Raw genomic sequence first — 15,324 nt, 5'->3', positions numbered from 1 at the left:
CAGGAACCCTGTATGTGAGATAAGAGGTGCCTGTAGCTTAATGAAATACAGGAACCCAGTATGTGAGATAATAGGTGCCTGTAGCTTAATGAAATACAGGAACCCTGTATGTGAGATAAGAGGTGCCTGTAGCTTAATGGAACCCTGTATGTGAGATAAGAGGTGCCTGTAGCTTAATGAAATACAGGAACCCTGTATGTGAGATAAGAGGTGCCTGTAGCTTAATGAAATACAGGAACCCTGTATGTGAGATAATAGGTGCCTGTAGCTTAATGAAATACAGGAACCCTGTATGTGAGATAAGAGGTGCCTGTAGCTTAATGAAATACAGGAACCCAGTATGTGAGATAATAGGTGCCTGTAGCTTAATGAAATACAGGAACCCAGTATGTGAGATAAGAGGTGCCTGTAGCTTAATGAAATACAGGAACCCTGTATGTGAGATAAGAGGTGCCTGTAGCTTAATGAAATACAGGAACCCAGTATGTGAGATAAGAGGTGCCTGTAGCTTAATGAAATACAGGAACCCTGTATGTGAGATAAGAGGTGCCTGTAGCTTAATGAAATACAGGAACCATGTATGTGAGATAATAGGTGCCTGTAGCTTAATGAAATACAGGAACCCTGTATGTGAGATAAGAGGGGATTGGTGATGTAATGTCCCTGTTCCCCTCATGTTATTATACGTTGTCAAGAGAAAAGTCAGACTGCGTCCCTATTTACTATAAAGTGCCCAGACTTTAGTCAAACATAGTGCACGATAAAGGGAACAGAATGCCATTTGGGATGCAGACCCAGACTAAAATCCCCTGATGTTATTTAGAAGATTTATTCATTTCATCTGATTTTAATCTTCATAGGCGGTTTCTTTCTGCTGAAGTAATTGTCCTCAGATCCCCTTACAGAGGACGGCGGCCCCGAAGCGAATACATACAGAGTATAGGATCGTCTGAAGACATTCAGAGTAGAATTACGCACAGTACACTTTGCCAAGAGTAAGCACCCTTGAACCTCTTAGAAGACGGACAAAACAGTGTTTTCATCTTCAGAGCATTTAGAAATATAGTTTATATCAATAGAAATCAAAAGTGTAATTCCATACATGACAGATACATCAGCATCACCTTGGATTAGAGAAGAGCAAGGAGGAAACAGCAAAAAGGAAAGCTTGTTCACTTACATGACGCCGTTATCCCACAATGCACAGTAAGGACTCAGGGTTCCCTGCATCACCAAGAAGAAGAGAGCACGCTGAAAACCTTCACTCATTAGATAACCACAACAAAATGACCAAAGCCTCACAGATAGTCATTTCTACCTGTAATTATCCAAGAATACCTCACTAAACAAATTGTTGTTTTAAAACTAACAGCTATGGCAAGACCTCTTTAGATTGCAGTTCAGGGTTAAAATGTAAAATGCCAATGAGAATTGGTGGCAGTTTCACTTTGAATCACTTTAGCCTCAATAAGCATTGAAGTACCCAACAATGGCTACCGTCACACATTTAGAGAGCATTAGCCAACAAACAATGGTAGAGTAATTGATTTGATTATGAATTTGCAGGCACCCAGTGTAGTAGGTGTGTCAAGAGAGAGAGAGAGAGAGAGAGAGAGAGAGAGAGAGAGAGAGAGAGAGAGAGAAGAGAGAGAGAGACTGAGAGAGAGAGAGAGATAGACAGAGATGGAGAGAGAGAGAGAGAGAGAGATAGACAGAGATGGAGAGAGAGAGAGAAAGAGAGAGAGAGAGAGAGAGACAGAGAGAGAGAGAGAGAGAGAGAGAGCTGGCACTGTCCAGATAATTACAAGGACAAGCTCTCTTTACAACCCTGGCCTTTTAGTTAATCTCTGAGATAAAGACGATCGTTCAGAGGTGTCGTCCAAGGTGAGGCAAAGCAGCATGTCTTTGTCAGAGCCCATATATTTCAACTTGTCCTCCTGATTCAGATCTGGGCCTGTATTTATCAAGCGTCTCAGAGTAGCACTGCTGATCTGGGGTCAGTTTTGCCTTTAATAATAAAATGAATTAGGTTAATATGGACAGGGATGACCTGATCCTAGGTCAGCATTCATACTCTGAGATGCTTTTTGAATATAGGTCCAGATATACAGTATCCTCTCTGTACAATTGACTTTGGTAACCGTGTTTGAGTGTGGACTCAGGTACATGGAACTGGGTCCAATATATTGGTTACACAATTATCTGATTGGATATGAAACATCTGCCTTCTCTGTGTCGCTTGTATGCCTTTTCAAGAAGTGAGGGAGTCTTGGGCAGGTACTTACATTGTGAGGAGGTCATTCTTGCCCTCGAATTAATTAAAATGAAAGATGAAAGATGAATAAAATCAAGGTCCTTACGTTGGCCAGGTGAGCCAGCTCGATCTCCAGGTGTGACTCTGTTATCCTGGGCTCTGGTCTCACTGTGACAGCAATGACTTTGGAGCTCACTGCCGTGTGGTTCCTGGGTGGAAGACAGAGTGATGTACACCATGAGATGGACACTGATTGGAAGTTGTGGCACTTAGGCACTGCTGTATAAATACTGTGTGTTCGGTCCCACATTAAACAAAGTACATCCTATAAAGGCTATATATAGCGTCATAATGGCTTCATGATCACTACATAAAGGCTTAATAAGCACTACATAAATGCTTCACAAATCGTACAAACCATATGACTAAACTTAGTGTTCTGTCTTATTATAAGGGTATATGTCAGACAAATGCATTAAAATCTCTGGGAGAGTTTTCTTTTTGAAGGCTTTTATTTTGGGGGAGTTTTGCACAAAAGGTGTGTTAATAAAATGCTTCTGTGGTTTTCCCTAAATTAGTTGTGTTAAAATCATATACAGCGTTTACAACATGACCCCTCATTCAGAATGTTGATACTATTGATGCACATTCAGGTTCATCTGATATTTTCAATGTCCTTTGATGCAAAGAACAACACAAAATGTCATGTCACACCTCTCTGTGAGGCACTTGACAAACACACCTGCTGTGGCACTGCAGGACAAGACCTGCCACACAAAATGACACATGTGAAGTAAGTCAACCCAAATACATGTGAACTGGAGCCCAGATAGAGCGGGAGGAGAGAAATTAGGCACTGGGGGGCCAACTTAGGCACTGGGGGGCCAACTTAGGGTGTGATTTCATGGTCCATTTGGAGCGAGTCACAAAAGATTGAAAATAGACACATCTGGAGCTCTGGCCTTTTCTACGTTAAATGAATCACAGTGAAGTGTCTCTACCAAACAACCGGAATCTAAGAGATCTTTAAACACTGTCTGTATCACAAATGGCACCCAATTCCCTTTTTACTGCACTACTACAAAAGTACTGCACAGTATTTATTCTGGATCCCCATTAGCTGCTGCCTTCCTGGGGTCCAGGGAATAGGGTGCCATTTGGGACACATTCCGTGCCTCTCCCTCATCTCCTGCAGTGCATATCTAGTCTATCTCCACTGCAAAGCAAGACAAACCCCCAAACCAACTTCAAATGACACGCCTCCTCTCCTTTTGTCTAGCTTTAGCTTATTTACTTCCTGAAAATAGGTATGGGGGGATTCTATTGCTGAATAAAAATGGATGACTTTCTCTCTAGAGTGGTAATGTGATTTGAAACATAATAATACATTGTAGTTCATGAAAGGGTGACTTGGTGGAAAGCGGTCTTGGTACACTTCTGAGCCTGCCTCTCTACTCACCTCACCTGAACTGCCCCAGAAAAAGAGAATGAAAGAGAACTACTCAAAAGGAAGTTAATTGGAGCCTTTCTACTTTTCCAGGTTCAGATCTACACTGTCCTCTTTGCACTTTATTTGTCTTTATCTTCAATGGAACGTGTGTCATGGGGTGGAGAACAGAGAATGTCACATTTCCTTTTCCTCTTTCATCTCTCTCTCTTTCATTTACCTCCTGGGGAAACAAAACAGTAGGTTGTGACACCACCAAACTGATTCTACAATGACTGACTGGCTCAAATGACACCCTACTCCCTATAATATAGTGCACTACTTTTGACTGGGCCCAAAAGACTCTGGTCAAAAGTAATGCTAAATGTAGGCAATAGTGTGCCATTTTGGTTTCTGACTGACAGTGTCTGACCTACAGTTCTCTAGGGAGGGTCGGAGAAGGTTCTAGAGCTCTCAGCTGGGCCCAAATATGTTCCATAGAACGTCTGGAACTCTCTAGAGAGAAAGACTGGGTTCAATGTTTGATCCTGGGCAAGAACACCACAATCTGGGTCAGTCTGTCTGCTGTTTCCATAAACAGGCCACATTACTAAGTCAAATATGGATTCAGGACTGGTTCACAAAGAAAACTAGTGCAGATACAACATCAATGGATGGCTTTTAGAAGAGTAGAAGATCAGTGACCAGAGGAAATACAATAACAATGGATGGCTTTTATAAGAGTAGAATATCAGTGACCAGAGGAAATACAATAACAATGGATGGCTTTTAAAAGAGTAGAATATCAGTGACCAGAGGAAATACAATAACAATGGATGGCTTTTAAAAGAGAAGAATACCAGTGACCATTGGAAATCTATCTGCACTGCTAATGCTATAATTTCATCAGTAGATGATATATATTTGACTGTATTTCTTCAGGACCATCCTACATTGGGCTAATGTATAGGTGTAGTGCAGCACTCCCAAGGAAGCTAAGAATAGAAACATCATTTCTTTGAAAGGGTGGAGTGCTGTGTTGTTTGGGTTAGTTGGGACCGGGAACAAAGAAACAGGACCCCGTGCGTAGATCACTGCTCTGAGGAGAGACTGACTGATGGCTGCATTTCACTTCTGGTAGATACCATTACTGAATGTGTTATTTTGTCTTATCTGCTATTGGTTTTCCTCTCAGTGTATGAGGACCTGTTGCAAAAGCTGTCTACTCTGTCAAAAGCAAGCTTTGTGCAACAGGAAAATACATCTGATTGTGGGTTGTTGTAGGTAACATCTCTAGCCAGCTAGCTAACATGTAGCCAATAGCTAACTATCCAGCACTGTACACTAGCGCTAACTAATTATGTGAGAGAAACATTAATAGCAACCCATATTGACAAAGTGAAAACAAGTATTTAGAAAATGTTTACTAATGAACAGAAATGAAATATATAAATATCTCTGCGTAAGCATTCACACCTCTGAGTCAATACATGTGAGAATCACCTTTGTAGTGACTGAGTGTATTGATACATCGTCTGAAGTGAAATTCATAACTTTAACATGCTCAGAGGGATATTCAATGTCTGCTTAATAAAATAAACAAACATCTACCAATTAGTTGCCCTTCTTTGTGAGGCATTGGAAAATACCATTGGGCTCTTATGGAATCTGTGCTGAATCTGTGTTTGAAACTCACTGCTCGACTAAGGGATCTTATAGATCATTGTAAGTGTGGGGTACAGAGATGAGGTAGTCATTCAAAAATCATGTTAAACACTATTATTTCATACCGAGTGACTCCATGCAACTTATTATGTGACTTGTTGAATTTATTTAGGCTTGCCATAAAAAAGTGGTTGAATACTTATTACATTTTCAGCTTTTCAGCTTTCAGCTTTTCAGCTTTTCTTTTTAAATGACTTTGTTAAAATTTCTAAAAATGTAATTCCACTTTGACATTATGACACAACACCTCAATTTGAATCCATGTTAATACAACAAAATGTGGAAAAAGGGGTGTGAATATTTTCTGAAGGCTCTGTATATCTTCACACCCACAGAAGCTGATGGGTGGCACGCCCATCACAGAGAATAATGGTTCTAGATGACTGACGTGGCTAAGTAGAGGACTTGGCCACATTCCTAGGCTCATTCTGTATCAGCATAAGAGAGAAGATTGACAAAGTCATTGTTATAATTTTAATAAAGTACTGATGTGTACAAATTTTTGTGACAAAAATGGGGCGGCAGGGTAGCCTAGTGGTTAGAGTGTTGGACTAGTAACCGGAAGGTTGCAAGTTCAAACCCCCAAGCTGACAAGGTACAAATCTGTCATTCTGACCCTGAACAGGCAGTTAACCCACTGTTCCTAGGCTGTCATTGAAAATAAGAATTTGTTCTTAACTGACATGCCTAGTTAAATAAAGGTAAAATAAAAACATGAACTTAACACAGATGGTTGTTGTGATATGTAGTTCACTGTATCTTACTTCATAGAGCTTTTGCTCGGCATCCTTTTGTCTTTCACTCTATGCAAGAGATTCAAATCCTAGGCTTGTGTCCCGAATGGCACCCTATTCCCTACAAAGTGTACTTTAGATCAGAGCCCTACATAGGGAATAGGGAGTGATTTCATACGCAGCCTTGCTCTAACTGGATGAGAGCCTTGACGATACGTAATGACAGTAATGTCCAAACTGATAAACAGAAGAACTAACAATATTGGAAACCAGCTTGAAAGCATAAACCAACCATGAAATATTGCTTAGTCGTCCGTTGTCCCTTCTAATTAGTAGTATGAGAACATAATATGATTTAACCAGGATGGAGTGAGTTCAGAAGGAGAAATTATGATGATTATTTTAACCCAATTTTGTGCTGCTTTCCGAATGGTACCCTATTCCTTATTTAGTGCACTACTTTTGACCAGGGCTTTGGTCAAAAGAAGTGCATTATGTAGGGAATAGGGTGCGATTTGGGACACAAATGTGGTGTCATCCTCCTCAGCAGAAAGCAGAGATTAATTGTTGTTGAGTCTGGGAGTAAAGCTTGTCGTTTTAATTCATGAAAAGTTACAGGGAAACTTGAGTTGATCATCTTTGATGGATTCTTTGATAATTGCCTTGTCATCTATGGATTACACGACTGAAAGATTGTATTCTACTACGATATTCTAAAAGAAAGCGATGCCATTTTTCCTTTTGAAGTATTGATGATGTTCTGGTAGAATGATGCATCATGGTAGTCTGCTTTACCTCCACATCATTTTTGATCTACTGTATATCATGTGCCTTGAGAAGGGTTTTTGTATCCTCGTAGGTACAGTAGTATGTATAGTGCAGTATGTAAAATGAGCTTTTGCAAGTATATATAGTGCAATGTAGAGGCCATTTCCTGGAAAAGCAGAGTGGAAGGAGTCTTTTATGAACCCTCCCTGGATAGCCTACACTACCTGTGAAATGCTATTGGAGGATTTACACTCAGACGGTGCAGCAGACACTTTGTCAAAGAATAAAGTTGACATCATATTTTACATCTCACTGCTGTCTCGCCTGGACCGACTTATTCCCTCTGTCTCCCTCTCCCCTGCTGACAGACAGAGAGAGAGACAGAGAGACAGAGAGAGAGACAGGGAGAGAGACAGAGAGAGAGACAGAGAGAGAGACAGAGAGAGAGACAGAGAGAGAGACAGAGAGAGAGACAGAGAGAGACAGAGAGAGAGACAGAAAGAGAAAGAGAGACAGAGAGAGAGACAGAGAGAGAGACAGGGAGAGAGAAAGAGAGAGAGAGAGAGACAGGGAGAGAGACAGGGAGAGAGACAGAGAGAGAAAGAGAAAGAGAGACAGGGAGAGAGAAAGAGAGACAGAGAGAGAGAGAGAGAGAGAGAGAGACAGGGAGAGAGACAGGGAGAGAGACAGGGAGAGAGACAGAGAGAGAAAGAGAAAGAGAGACAGAGAGAGAGACAGAGAGAGAGACAGGGAGAGAGAAAGAGAGACAGAGAGAGAGAGAGAGAGAGACAGGGAGAGAGACAGGGAGAGAGACAGAGAGAGAGACTGGGAGAGAGACAGGGAGAGAGACAGAGAGAGAAAGAGAAAGAGAGACAGAGAGAGAGACAGAGAGAGAGAAACAGACGGAGAGAGAGACAGACAGAGAGAGAGACAGAGAGACAGAGAGAGAGAGACAGAGAGAGAGACAGGGAGAGAGACAGGGAGAGAGACAGAGAGAGAAAGAGAAAGAGAGACAGAGAGAGAGACAGAGAGAGAGAGACAGACGGAGAGAGAGAGAGACAGACAGAGAGAGAGACAGAGAGACAGAGAGAGAGACAGAGAGAGAGACAGAGAGAGAGACAGGGAGAGAGAAAGAGAGACAGAGAGAGAGAGAGAGAGAGAGAGAGAGAGAGAGACAGGGAGAGAGACAGGGAGAGAGACAGAGAGAGAGAGATAGAGAGAGCGAGAGAAAGAGACAGAGAGAGAGAGAGACAGAGAGAGAGACAGAGAGAGAGACTGGGAGAGAGAGAGAGACAGAGAGAGACAGGGAGAGAGACAGGGAGAGAGACAGAGAGAGAAAGAGAAAGAGAGACAGAGAGAGACAGAGAGAGAGAGAGACAGGGAGAGAGACAGGGAGAGAGACAGGGAGAGAGAGATAGAGAGAGCGAGAGAAAGAGACAGAGAGAGAGAGAGACAGAGAGAGAGACTGGGAGAGAGAGAGAGACAGAGAGAGAGACAGGGAGAGAGACAGGGAGAGAGACAGAGAGAGAAAGAGAAAGAGAGACAGAGAGAGAGACAGAGAGGGAGAGAGACAGAGAGAGAGAGAGACAGAGAGAGAGACAGGGAGAGAGACAGAGAGAGAAAGAGAAAGAGAGACAGAGAGAGAGAGAGAGAGAGAGAAAGAGAGAGAGAGACAGCGAGACAGCGAGAGAGCGGCAGAGAGAAACTTCCATATCTACTGGGTGAAATTCCACAGTGTGCCATCATAGCAGCAAGATTTGTGACCTGTTGCCATTGTAAAACACTGTATATATATATATAATACGACATTTGTAATGTCTTTATTGTTTTGAAACTTCTGTATGTGTGATGTCTACTGTTAATTTTTATTGTTTATTTCACTTTATATATTATATACCTTACTTGCTTTGGCAATGTTAACACATGTTTCCCATGCCAATAAAGCCCCTTGAATTGAATTGAATTGAATTGAGAGAGACAGGGAGAGAGAAAGAGAGACAGAGAGAGAGAGAGAGAGAGAGAGACAGGGAGAGAGACAGAGAGAGAAAGAGAAAGAGAGACAGAGAGAAAGAGAAAGAGAGACAGAGAGAGAGACAGAGAGAGAGAGATAGAGAGAGCGAGAGAAAGAGACAGAGACAGAGAAAGAGAGACAGAGAGAGAGACAGAGAGAGAGAGACAGAGAGAGAGAGAGAGACAGAGAGAGAGAGACAGGAAGAGACAGAGAGAGAGAGAGAGAGACAGAGGGAGAGAGAGACAGAGAGGGAGACAGACAGAGAGAGAGAGAGAGACAGAGAGAGAGAGAGAGAGAAAGAGAGAGAGAGACAGCGAGACAGCGAGAGAGCGGCAGAGAGAAACTTCCATATCTACTGGGTGAAATTCCACAGTGTGCCATCATAGCAGCAAGATTTGTGACCTGTTGCCACGAGAAAAGGGCAACCAGTGAAGAACAAACACCATTGTAAATACAACCCATATTTATGCTTATTTATTTTAGCTTGTGTCCTTTAACCATTTGTACATTGTTAAAACACTGTATATATAATATGACATTTGTAATGTCTTTATTGTTTTGAAACTTCTGTATGTGTGATGTTTACTGTTAATTTTTATTGTTTATTTCACTTTATATATTCACTTTATATATTATCTCCCTCACTTGCTTTGGCAATGTTAACACGTTTCCCATGCCAATAAAGCCCTTGAATTGAATTGAATTGAGAGGAGTGACAGACAGAGACAGCGAGAGAGAGAGAGAGAGAGACCGAGAGAGAAGTAGTGACAGAGAGAAAGAGAGTGACAGAGAGAAATAGAGTGACAGAGAGAAAGAGAGTGACAGAGTGACAGAGTGACAGTGCTAGAGATAGAGAGAGAGAGACAGAGAGAGAAGGAGTGACAGAGAGAAAGAGAGTGACAGAGTGACAGAGTGACAGAGTGCTAGAGAGAGAGACAGAGAGAAAGAGAGTGACAGAGAGAAAGAGAGTGACAGAGTGACAGAGTGCTAGAGAGAGAGAGAGTGAGAGAGAGACAGAGTGACAGAGTGACAGAGTGCTAGAGAGAGAGACAGAGAGAGAGAGAGAGAGACAGAGAAAGAGAGTGACAGAGTGACAGAGTGCTAGAGAGAGAGAGAGAGAGAGAGAGTGAGAGAGAGAGAGAGAGTGACAGAGTGACAGAGTGCTAGAGAGAGAGAGAGAGACAGAGACAGAGACAGAGACAGAGAGAGATGTTGATAGAGAAGATGTATGGCCCATCTTACCTTGGTGAAGGCAGCATCAGTCCCAGAGTCTTGTACAGGACAGTCCCCAAGATGAAAACAGGTGATCCATCCATGTCTGATGGGCAGAAGGAAATCAGTTCGGACACCGTTGGTTACAGGACAGTTTAGTTGTGGTAGTGGTTGTACAGTGTCTTATGAATGGGCTGGCCATCTGAAAGATGTAATGAACCTCAATAAACTCAACAACAGCACAGCGCAGGGTCCACAGATAGTCATAAACCAACATATCAGGCCACAGACACAGACTAACTCTTAATGATGGGCTTGATTTGGAGCTATATTTGGCCAGGCAGCGAAACAAGCCACTTCACAACTTTCCTGCCAACAGCAATCAGCTAAATTGTCCTCAACAATGAACCATTGATAAAGGGTAAGGGATGGTCCAATGAATCTTTGCCTGTAAGGCAGTGGTCACTTCAAGACGTTCCTAATCAATCACCAAGCACTTCTGTAGAAATGCCACAAATAAAGCCTAGCACTCCTTTTATGTATTTGTGTTGTGCTGTTTCCGGGAGGTGCACTTGATTCAGAAGCCCTGTGGGAGGTAGGTGCACTTGATTCAGAAGCCCTGTGGGTGGTAGGTGCACTTGATTCAGAAGCCCTGTATACGGGTAAGCAAAGTGCTCCCATTTTGAACCATTTCATTGTGCCTACGGCTCCCACAACCTCGGCCACAGCATGGTTTGATACAAGCCTACATGAGACTTCATAACTCTTAAAACAATGACCAGAGAGAGACCGTCAGCAGCAAATAAGTGTTTTTTTATGAGCGAGTTCATGTCTAAGTTTATTCAGCACTGTCAACACTGTTATTATTCAACGCTACTACAAAGCATAAAACTTGCTTCTCCTATCTTCCACTCGCGCTGCAATGAATGAGTAACGATGTGTATCGAGAGCCCTGCGTTTTTATTATTATTAGCAGCTTGTCCTGTCTATTTGAATATTGAGGAATACTTCCCTTTCTCTGATCATAGGAACAACATGAATTTGTGCCTGAGGCAGATGCGGCGCGACTCGAGTTTTGAAATCAGGTGGAAGACAGTGTCCCTTCTCTCTGGTCAGTCTCACCGGAGGAAAGGAAGGAGAGAGCAGGTGGAAGACAGTGTCTCCTCTCTCTGGTCAGTCTCACCGGAGGAAAGGAAGGAGAGAGCAGGTGGAAGACAGTGTCCCTTCTCTCTGGTCAGTCTCACCGGAGGAAAGGAAGGAGAGAGCAGGTGGAAGACAGTGTCTCCTCTCTCTGGTCAGTCTCACCGGAGGAAAGGAAGGAGAGAGCAGGTGGAAGACAGTGTCTCCTCTCTCTGGTCAGTCTCACAGGAGGAAAGGAAGGAGAGAGCAGGTGGAAGACAGTGTCTCCTCTCTCTGGTCAATTTCACCGGAGGAAAGGAAGGAGAGAGCAGGTGGAAGACAGTGTCTCCTCTCTCTGGTCAGTCTCATCGGAGGAAAGGAAGGAGAGAGCAGGTGGAAGACAGTGTCTCCTCTCTCTGGTCAGTCTCACCGGAGGAGAGGAAGGAGAGAGCAGGTGGAAGACAGTGTCTCCTCTCTCTGGTCAGTCTCACCGGAGGAAAGGAAGGAGAGAGCAGGTGGAAGACAATGTCTCCTCTCTCTGGTCAGTCTCACTGGAGGAAAGGAAGGAGAGAGCAGGTGGAAGACAGTGTCCCTTCTCTCTGGTCAATTTCACCGGAGGAAAGGAAGGAGAGAGCAGGTGGAAGACAGTGTCCCTTCTCTCTGGTCAGTCTCACCGGAGGAAAGGAAGGAGAGAGCAGGTGGAAGACAGTGTCCCTTCTCTCTGGTCAGTCTCACAGGAGGAAAGGAAGGAGAGAGCAGGTGGAAGACAGTGTCTCCTCTCTCTGGTCAGTCTCACCGGAGGAAAGGAAGGAGAGAGCAGGTGGAAGACAGTGTCTCCTCTCTCTGGTCAGTCTCACCGGAGGAAAGGAAGGAGAGAGCAGGTGGAAGACAGTGTCCCTTCTCTCTGGTCAGTCTCACCGGAGGAAAGGAAGGAGAGAGCAGGTGGAAGACAGTGTCTCCTCTCTCTGGTCAGTCTCACCGGAGGAAAGGAAGGAGAGAGCAGGTGGAAGACAGTGTCTCCTCTCTCTGGTCAGTCTCACAGGAGGAAAGGAAGGAGAGAGCAGGTGGAAGACAGTGTCTCCTCTCTCTGGTCAATTTCACCGGAGGAAAGGAAGGAGAGAGCAGGTGGAAGACAGTGTCTCCTCTCTCTGGTCAGTCTCATCGGAGGAAAGGAAGGAGAGAGCAGGTGGAAGACAGTGTCTCCTCTCTCTGGTCAGTCTCACCGGAGGAAAGGAAGGAGAGAGCAGGTGGAAGACAGTGTCTCCTCTCTCTGGTCAGTCTCACCGGAGGAAAGGAAGGAGAGAGCAGGTGGAAGACAATGTCTCCTCTCTCTGGTCAGTCTCACTGGAGGAAAGGAAGGAGAGAGCAGGTGGAAGACAGTGTCCCTTCTCTCTGGTCAATTTCACCGGAGGAAAGGAAGGAGAGAGCAGGTGGAAGACAGTGTCCCTTCTCTCTGGTCAGTCTCACCGGAGGAAAGGAAGGAGAGAGCAGGTGGAAGACAGTGTCCCTTCTCTCTGGTCAGTCTCACAGGAGGAAAGGAAGGAGAGAGCAGGTGGAAGACAGTGTCTCCTCTCTCTGGTCAGTCTCACCGGAGGAAAGGAAGGAGAGAGCAGGTGGAAGACAGTGTCTCCTCTCTCTCGTTAGTCTCACCGGAGGAAAGGAAGGAGAGAGCAGGTGGAAGACAGTGTCTCCTCTCTCTGGTCAGTCTCACCGGAGGAAAGGAAGGAGAGAGCAGGTGGAAGACAGTGTCTCCTCTCTCTGGTTAGTCTCACCGGAGGAAAGGAAGGAGAGAGCAGGTGGAAGACAGTGTCTCCTCTCTCTGGTCAGTCTCACCGGAGGAAAGGAAGGAGAGAGCAGGTGGAAGACAGTGCCTCCTCTCTCTGGTCAGTCTCACCGGAGGAAAGGAAGGAGAGAGCAGGTGGAAGACAGTGTCTCCTCTCTCTGGTCAGTCTCATCGGAGGAAAGGAAGGAGAGAGCAGGTGGAAGACAGTGTCTCCTCTCTCTGGTCAGTCTCACCAGAGGAAAGGAAGGAGAGAGCAGGTGGAAGACAGTGTCTCCTCTCTCTGGTCAGTCTCATCGGAGGAAAGGAAGGAGAGAGCAGGTGGAAGACAGTGTCTCCTCTCTCTGGTCAGTCTCACCGGAGGAAAGGAAGGAGAGAGCAGGTGGAAGACAGTGTCTCCTCTCTCTGGTCAGTCTCACCAGAGGAAAGGAAGGAGAGAGCAGGTGGAAGACAGTGTCCCTTCTCTCTGGTCAATTTCACCGGAGGAAAGGAAGGAGAGAGCAGGTGGAAGACAGTGTCCCTTCTCTCTGGTCAGTCTCACCGGAGGAAAGGAAGGAGAGAGCAGGTGGAAGACAGTGTCCCTTCTCTCTGGTCAGTCTCACAGGAGGAAAGGAAGGAGAGAGCAGGTGGAAGACAGTGTCTCCTCTCTCTGGTCAGTCTCACCGGAGGAAAGGAAGGAGAGAGCAGGTGGAAGACAGTGTCCCTTCTCTCTGGTCAGTCTCACAGGAGGAAAGGAAGGAGAGAGCAGGTGGAAGACAGTGTCCCCTCTCTCTGGTCAGTCTCACCGGAGGAAAGGAAGGAGAGAGCAGGTGGAAGACAGTGTCTCCTCTCTCTGGTCAGTCTCACCGGAGGAAAGGAAGGAGAGAGCAGGTGGAAGACAGTGTCTCCTCTCTCTGGTCAGTCTCACCGGAGGAAAGGAAGGAGAGAGCAGGTGGAAGACAGTGTCTCCTCTCTCTGGTCAGTCTCACCGGAGGAAAGGAAGGAGAGAGCAGGTGGAAGACAGTGTCTCCTCTCTCTGGTTAGTCTCACCGGAGGAAAGGAAGGAGAGAGCAGGTGGAAGACAGTGTCTCCTCTCTCTGGTCAGTCTCACCAGAGGAAAGGAAGGAGAGAACAGGGACCATGAGAGGAGGACCTTCTGCTGCTCTCTCGCTCCCTCTCACTGCTGAGACTAATGCCACGTTCAAAACAAATAGCAGACTTCCGACTTCAGTGCGTTCAGGACAACTGGGAACACTGAAAAAAACTAGATCCGATTGGAAAAAATATTTTGAATGGTCATCCAACTTGGAATTCCAAGTCGGAAACACTGGCATCTTTCTAGGGCTCCAGATTTCTGACCTGAAGAGCACTCTTTGACTTCATTTTTTCCCCAGAGTTCCCCCAGTTGTCTTGAAAGCACCATGACCATCAGATGCAGGTACTATCAGTCTTGTAAAATAACATTTATGCGAGACACTTTCCCAACTGTTGTCATGTCACCCCGCTCCTCCGCACACTCCACTGGCTTCCAGTTGAAGCTCTCATCCACTACATGACCATGGGGCTTCCCTACGGAACAGCAAGAGAAACTGCCCCTCCCTACCTACCTGCCTACCTCCCTACCTGCTCATCCACTACATGACCATGGGGCTTCCCTACGGAACAGCAAGAGGAACTGCCCCTCCCTACCTGCCTACCTACCTCCCTACCTGCTCATCCACTACATGACCATGGGGCCTCCCTACGGAACAGCAAGAGAAACTGCCCCTCCCTACCTGCCTACCTACCTCCCTACCTGCTCATCCACTACATGACCATGGGGCCTCCCTACGGAACAGCAAGAGGAACTGCCCCTCCCTACCTGCCTACCTCCCTACCTGCTCATCCACTACATGACCATGTGGCCTCCCTACGGAACAGCAAGAGAAACTGCCCCTCGCTACCTGCCTACCTCCCTACCTGCTCATCCACTACATGACCATGTGGCCTCCCTACGGAACAGCAAGAGAAACTGCCCCTCCCTACCTGCCTACCTCCCTACCTGCTCATCCACTACATGACCATGGGGCCTCCCTACGGAACAGCAAGAGGAACTGCCCCTCCCTACCTGCCTACCTCCCTACCTGCTCATCCACTACATGACTATGGGGCCTCCCTACGGAACAGCAAGAGGAACTGCCCCTCCCTACCTGCCTACCTCCCTACCTGCTCATCCACTACATGACTATGGGGCTTCCCTACGGAACAGCAAGAGGAACTGCCCCTCCCTACCTGCCTACCTCCCTACCTGCTCATCCACTACATGACCATGGGGCC

The 15,324-nt window shown here is 45.6% G+C and overlaps 1 protein-coding gene across 1 annotated transcript in view; it reads right to left on the bottom strand.

Moving 5' to 3' along the window:
- Positions 1 to 1,180: 1,180 nt before the first annotated feature.
- Positions 1,181 to 15,324, bottom strand: part of LOC135532830 (adhesion G protein-coupled receptor B3-like) — a gene marked incomplete at its 3' end in the record, with an annotated part of 53,653 nt that continues 39,509 nt past the window's right edge. Inside the window, exons 3-5 of the mRNA XM_064960262.1 lie at positions 10,161 to 10,236; positions 2,361 to 2,463; positions 1,181 to 1,224 (exon numbers count right to left, since the gene is read on the bottom strand). Coding sequence (XP_064816334.1) covers positions 1,181 to 1,224; positions 2,361 to 2,463; positions 10,161 to 10,236 — 223 coding nt within the window. The remainder of the gene's footprint in view (positions 1,225 to 2,360; positions 2,464 to 10,160; positions 10,237 to 15,324) is intronic.

This window comes from Oncorhynchus masou, unplaced genomic scaffold (assembly GCF_036934945.1).
Source record: "Oncorhynchus masou masou isolate Uvic2021 unplaced genomic scaffold, UVic_Omas_1.1 unplaced_scaffold_2052, whole genome shotgun sequence".
NCBI lineage: Eukaryota > Metazoa > Chordata > Actinopteri > Salmoniformes > Salmonidae > Oncorhynchus > Oncorhynchus masou.
The sequence above is the reverse complement of the archived record's forward strand: the minus strand, read 5'-3'. Positions and strand labels throughout refer to the sequence as shown.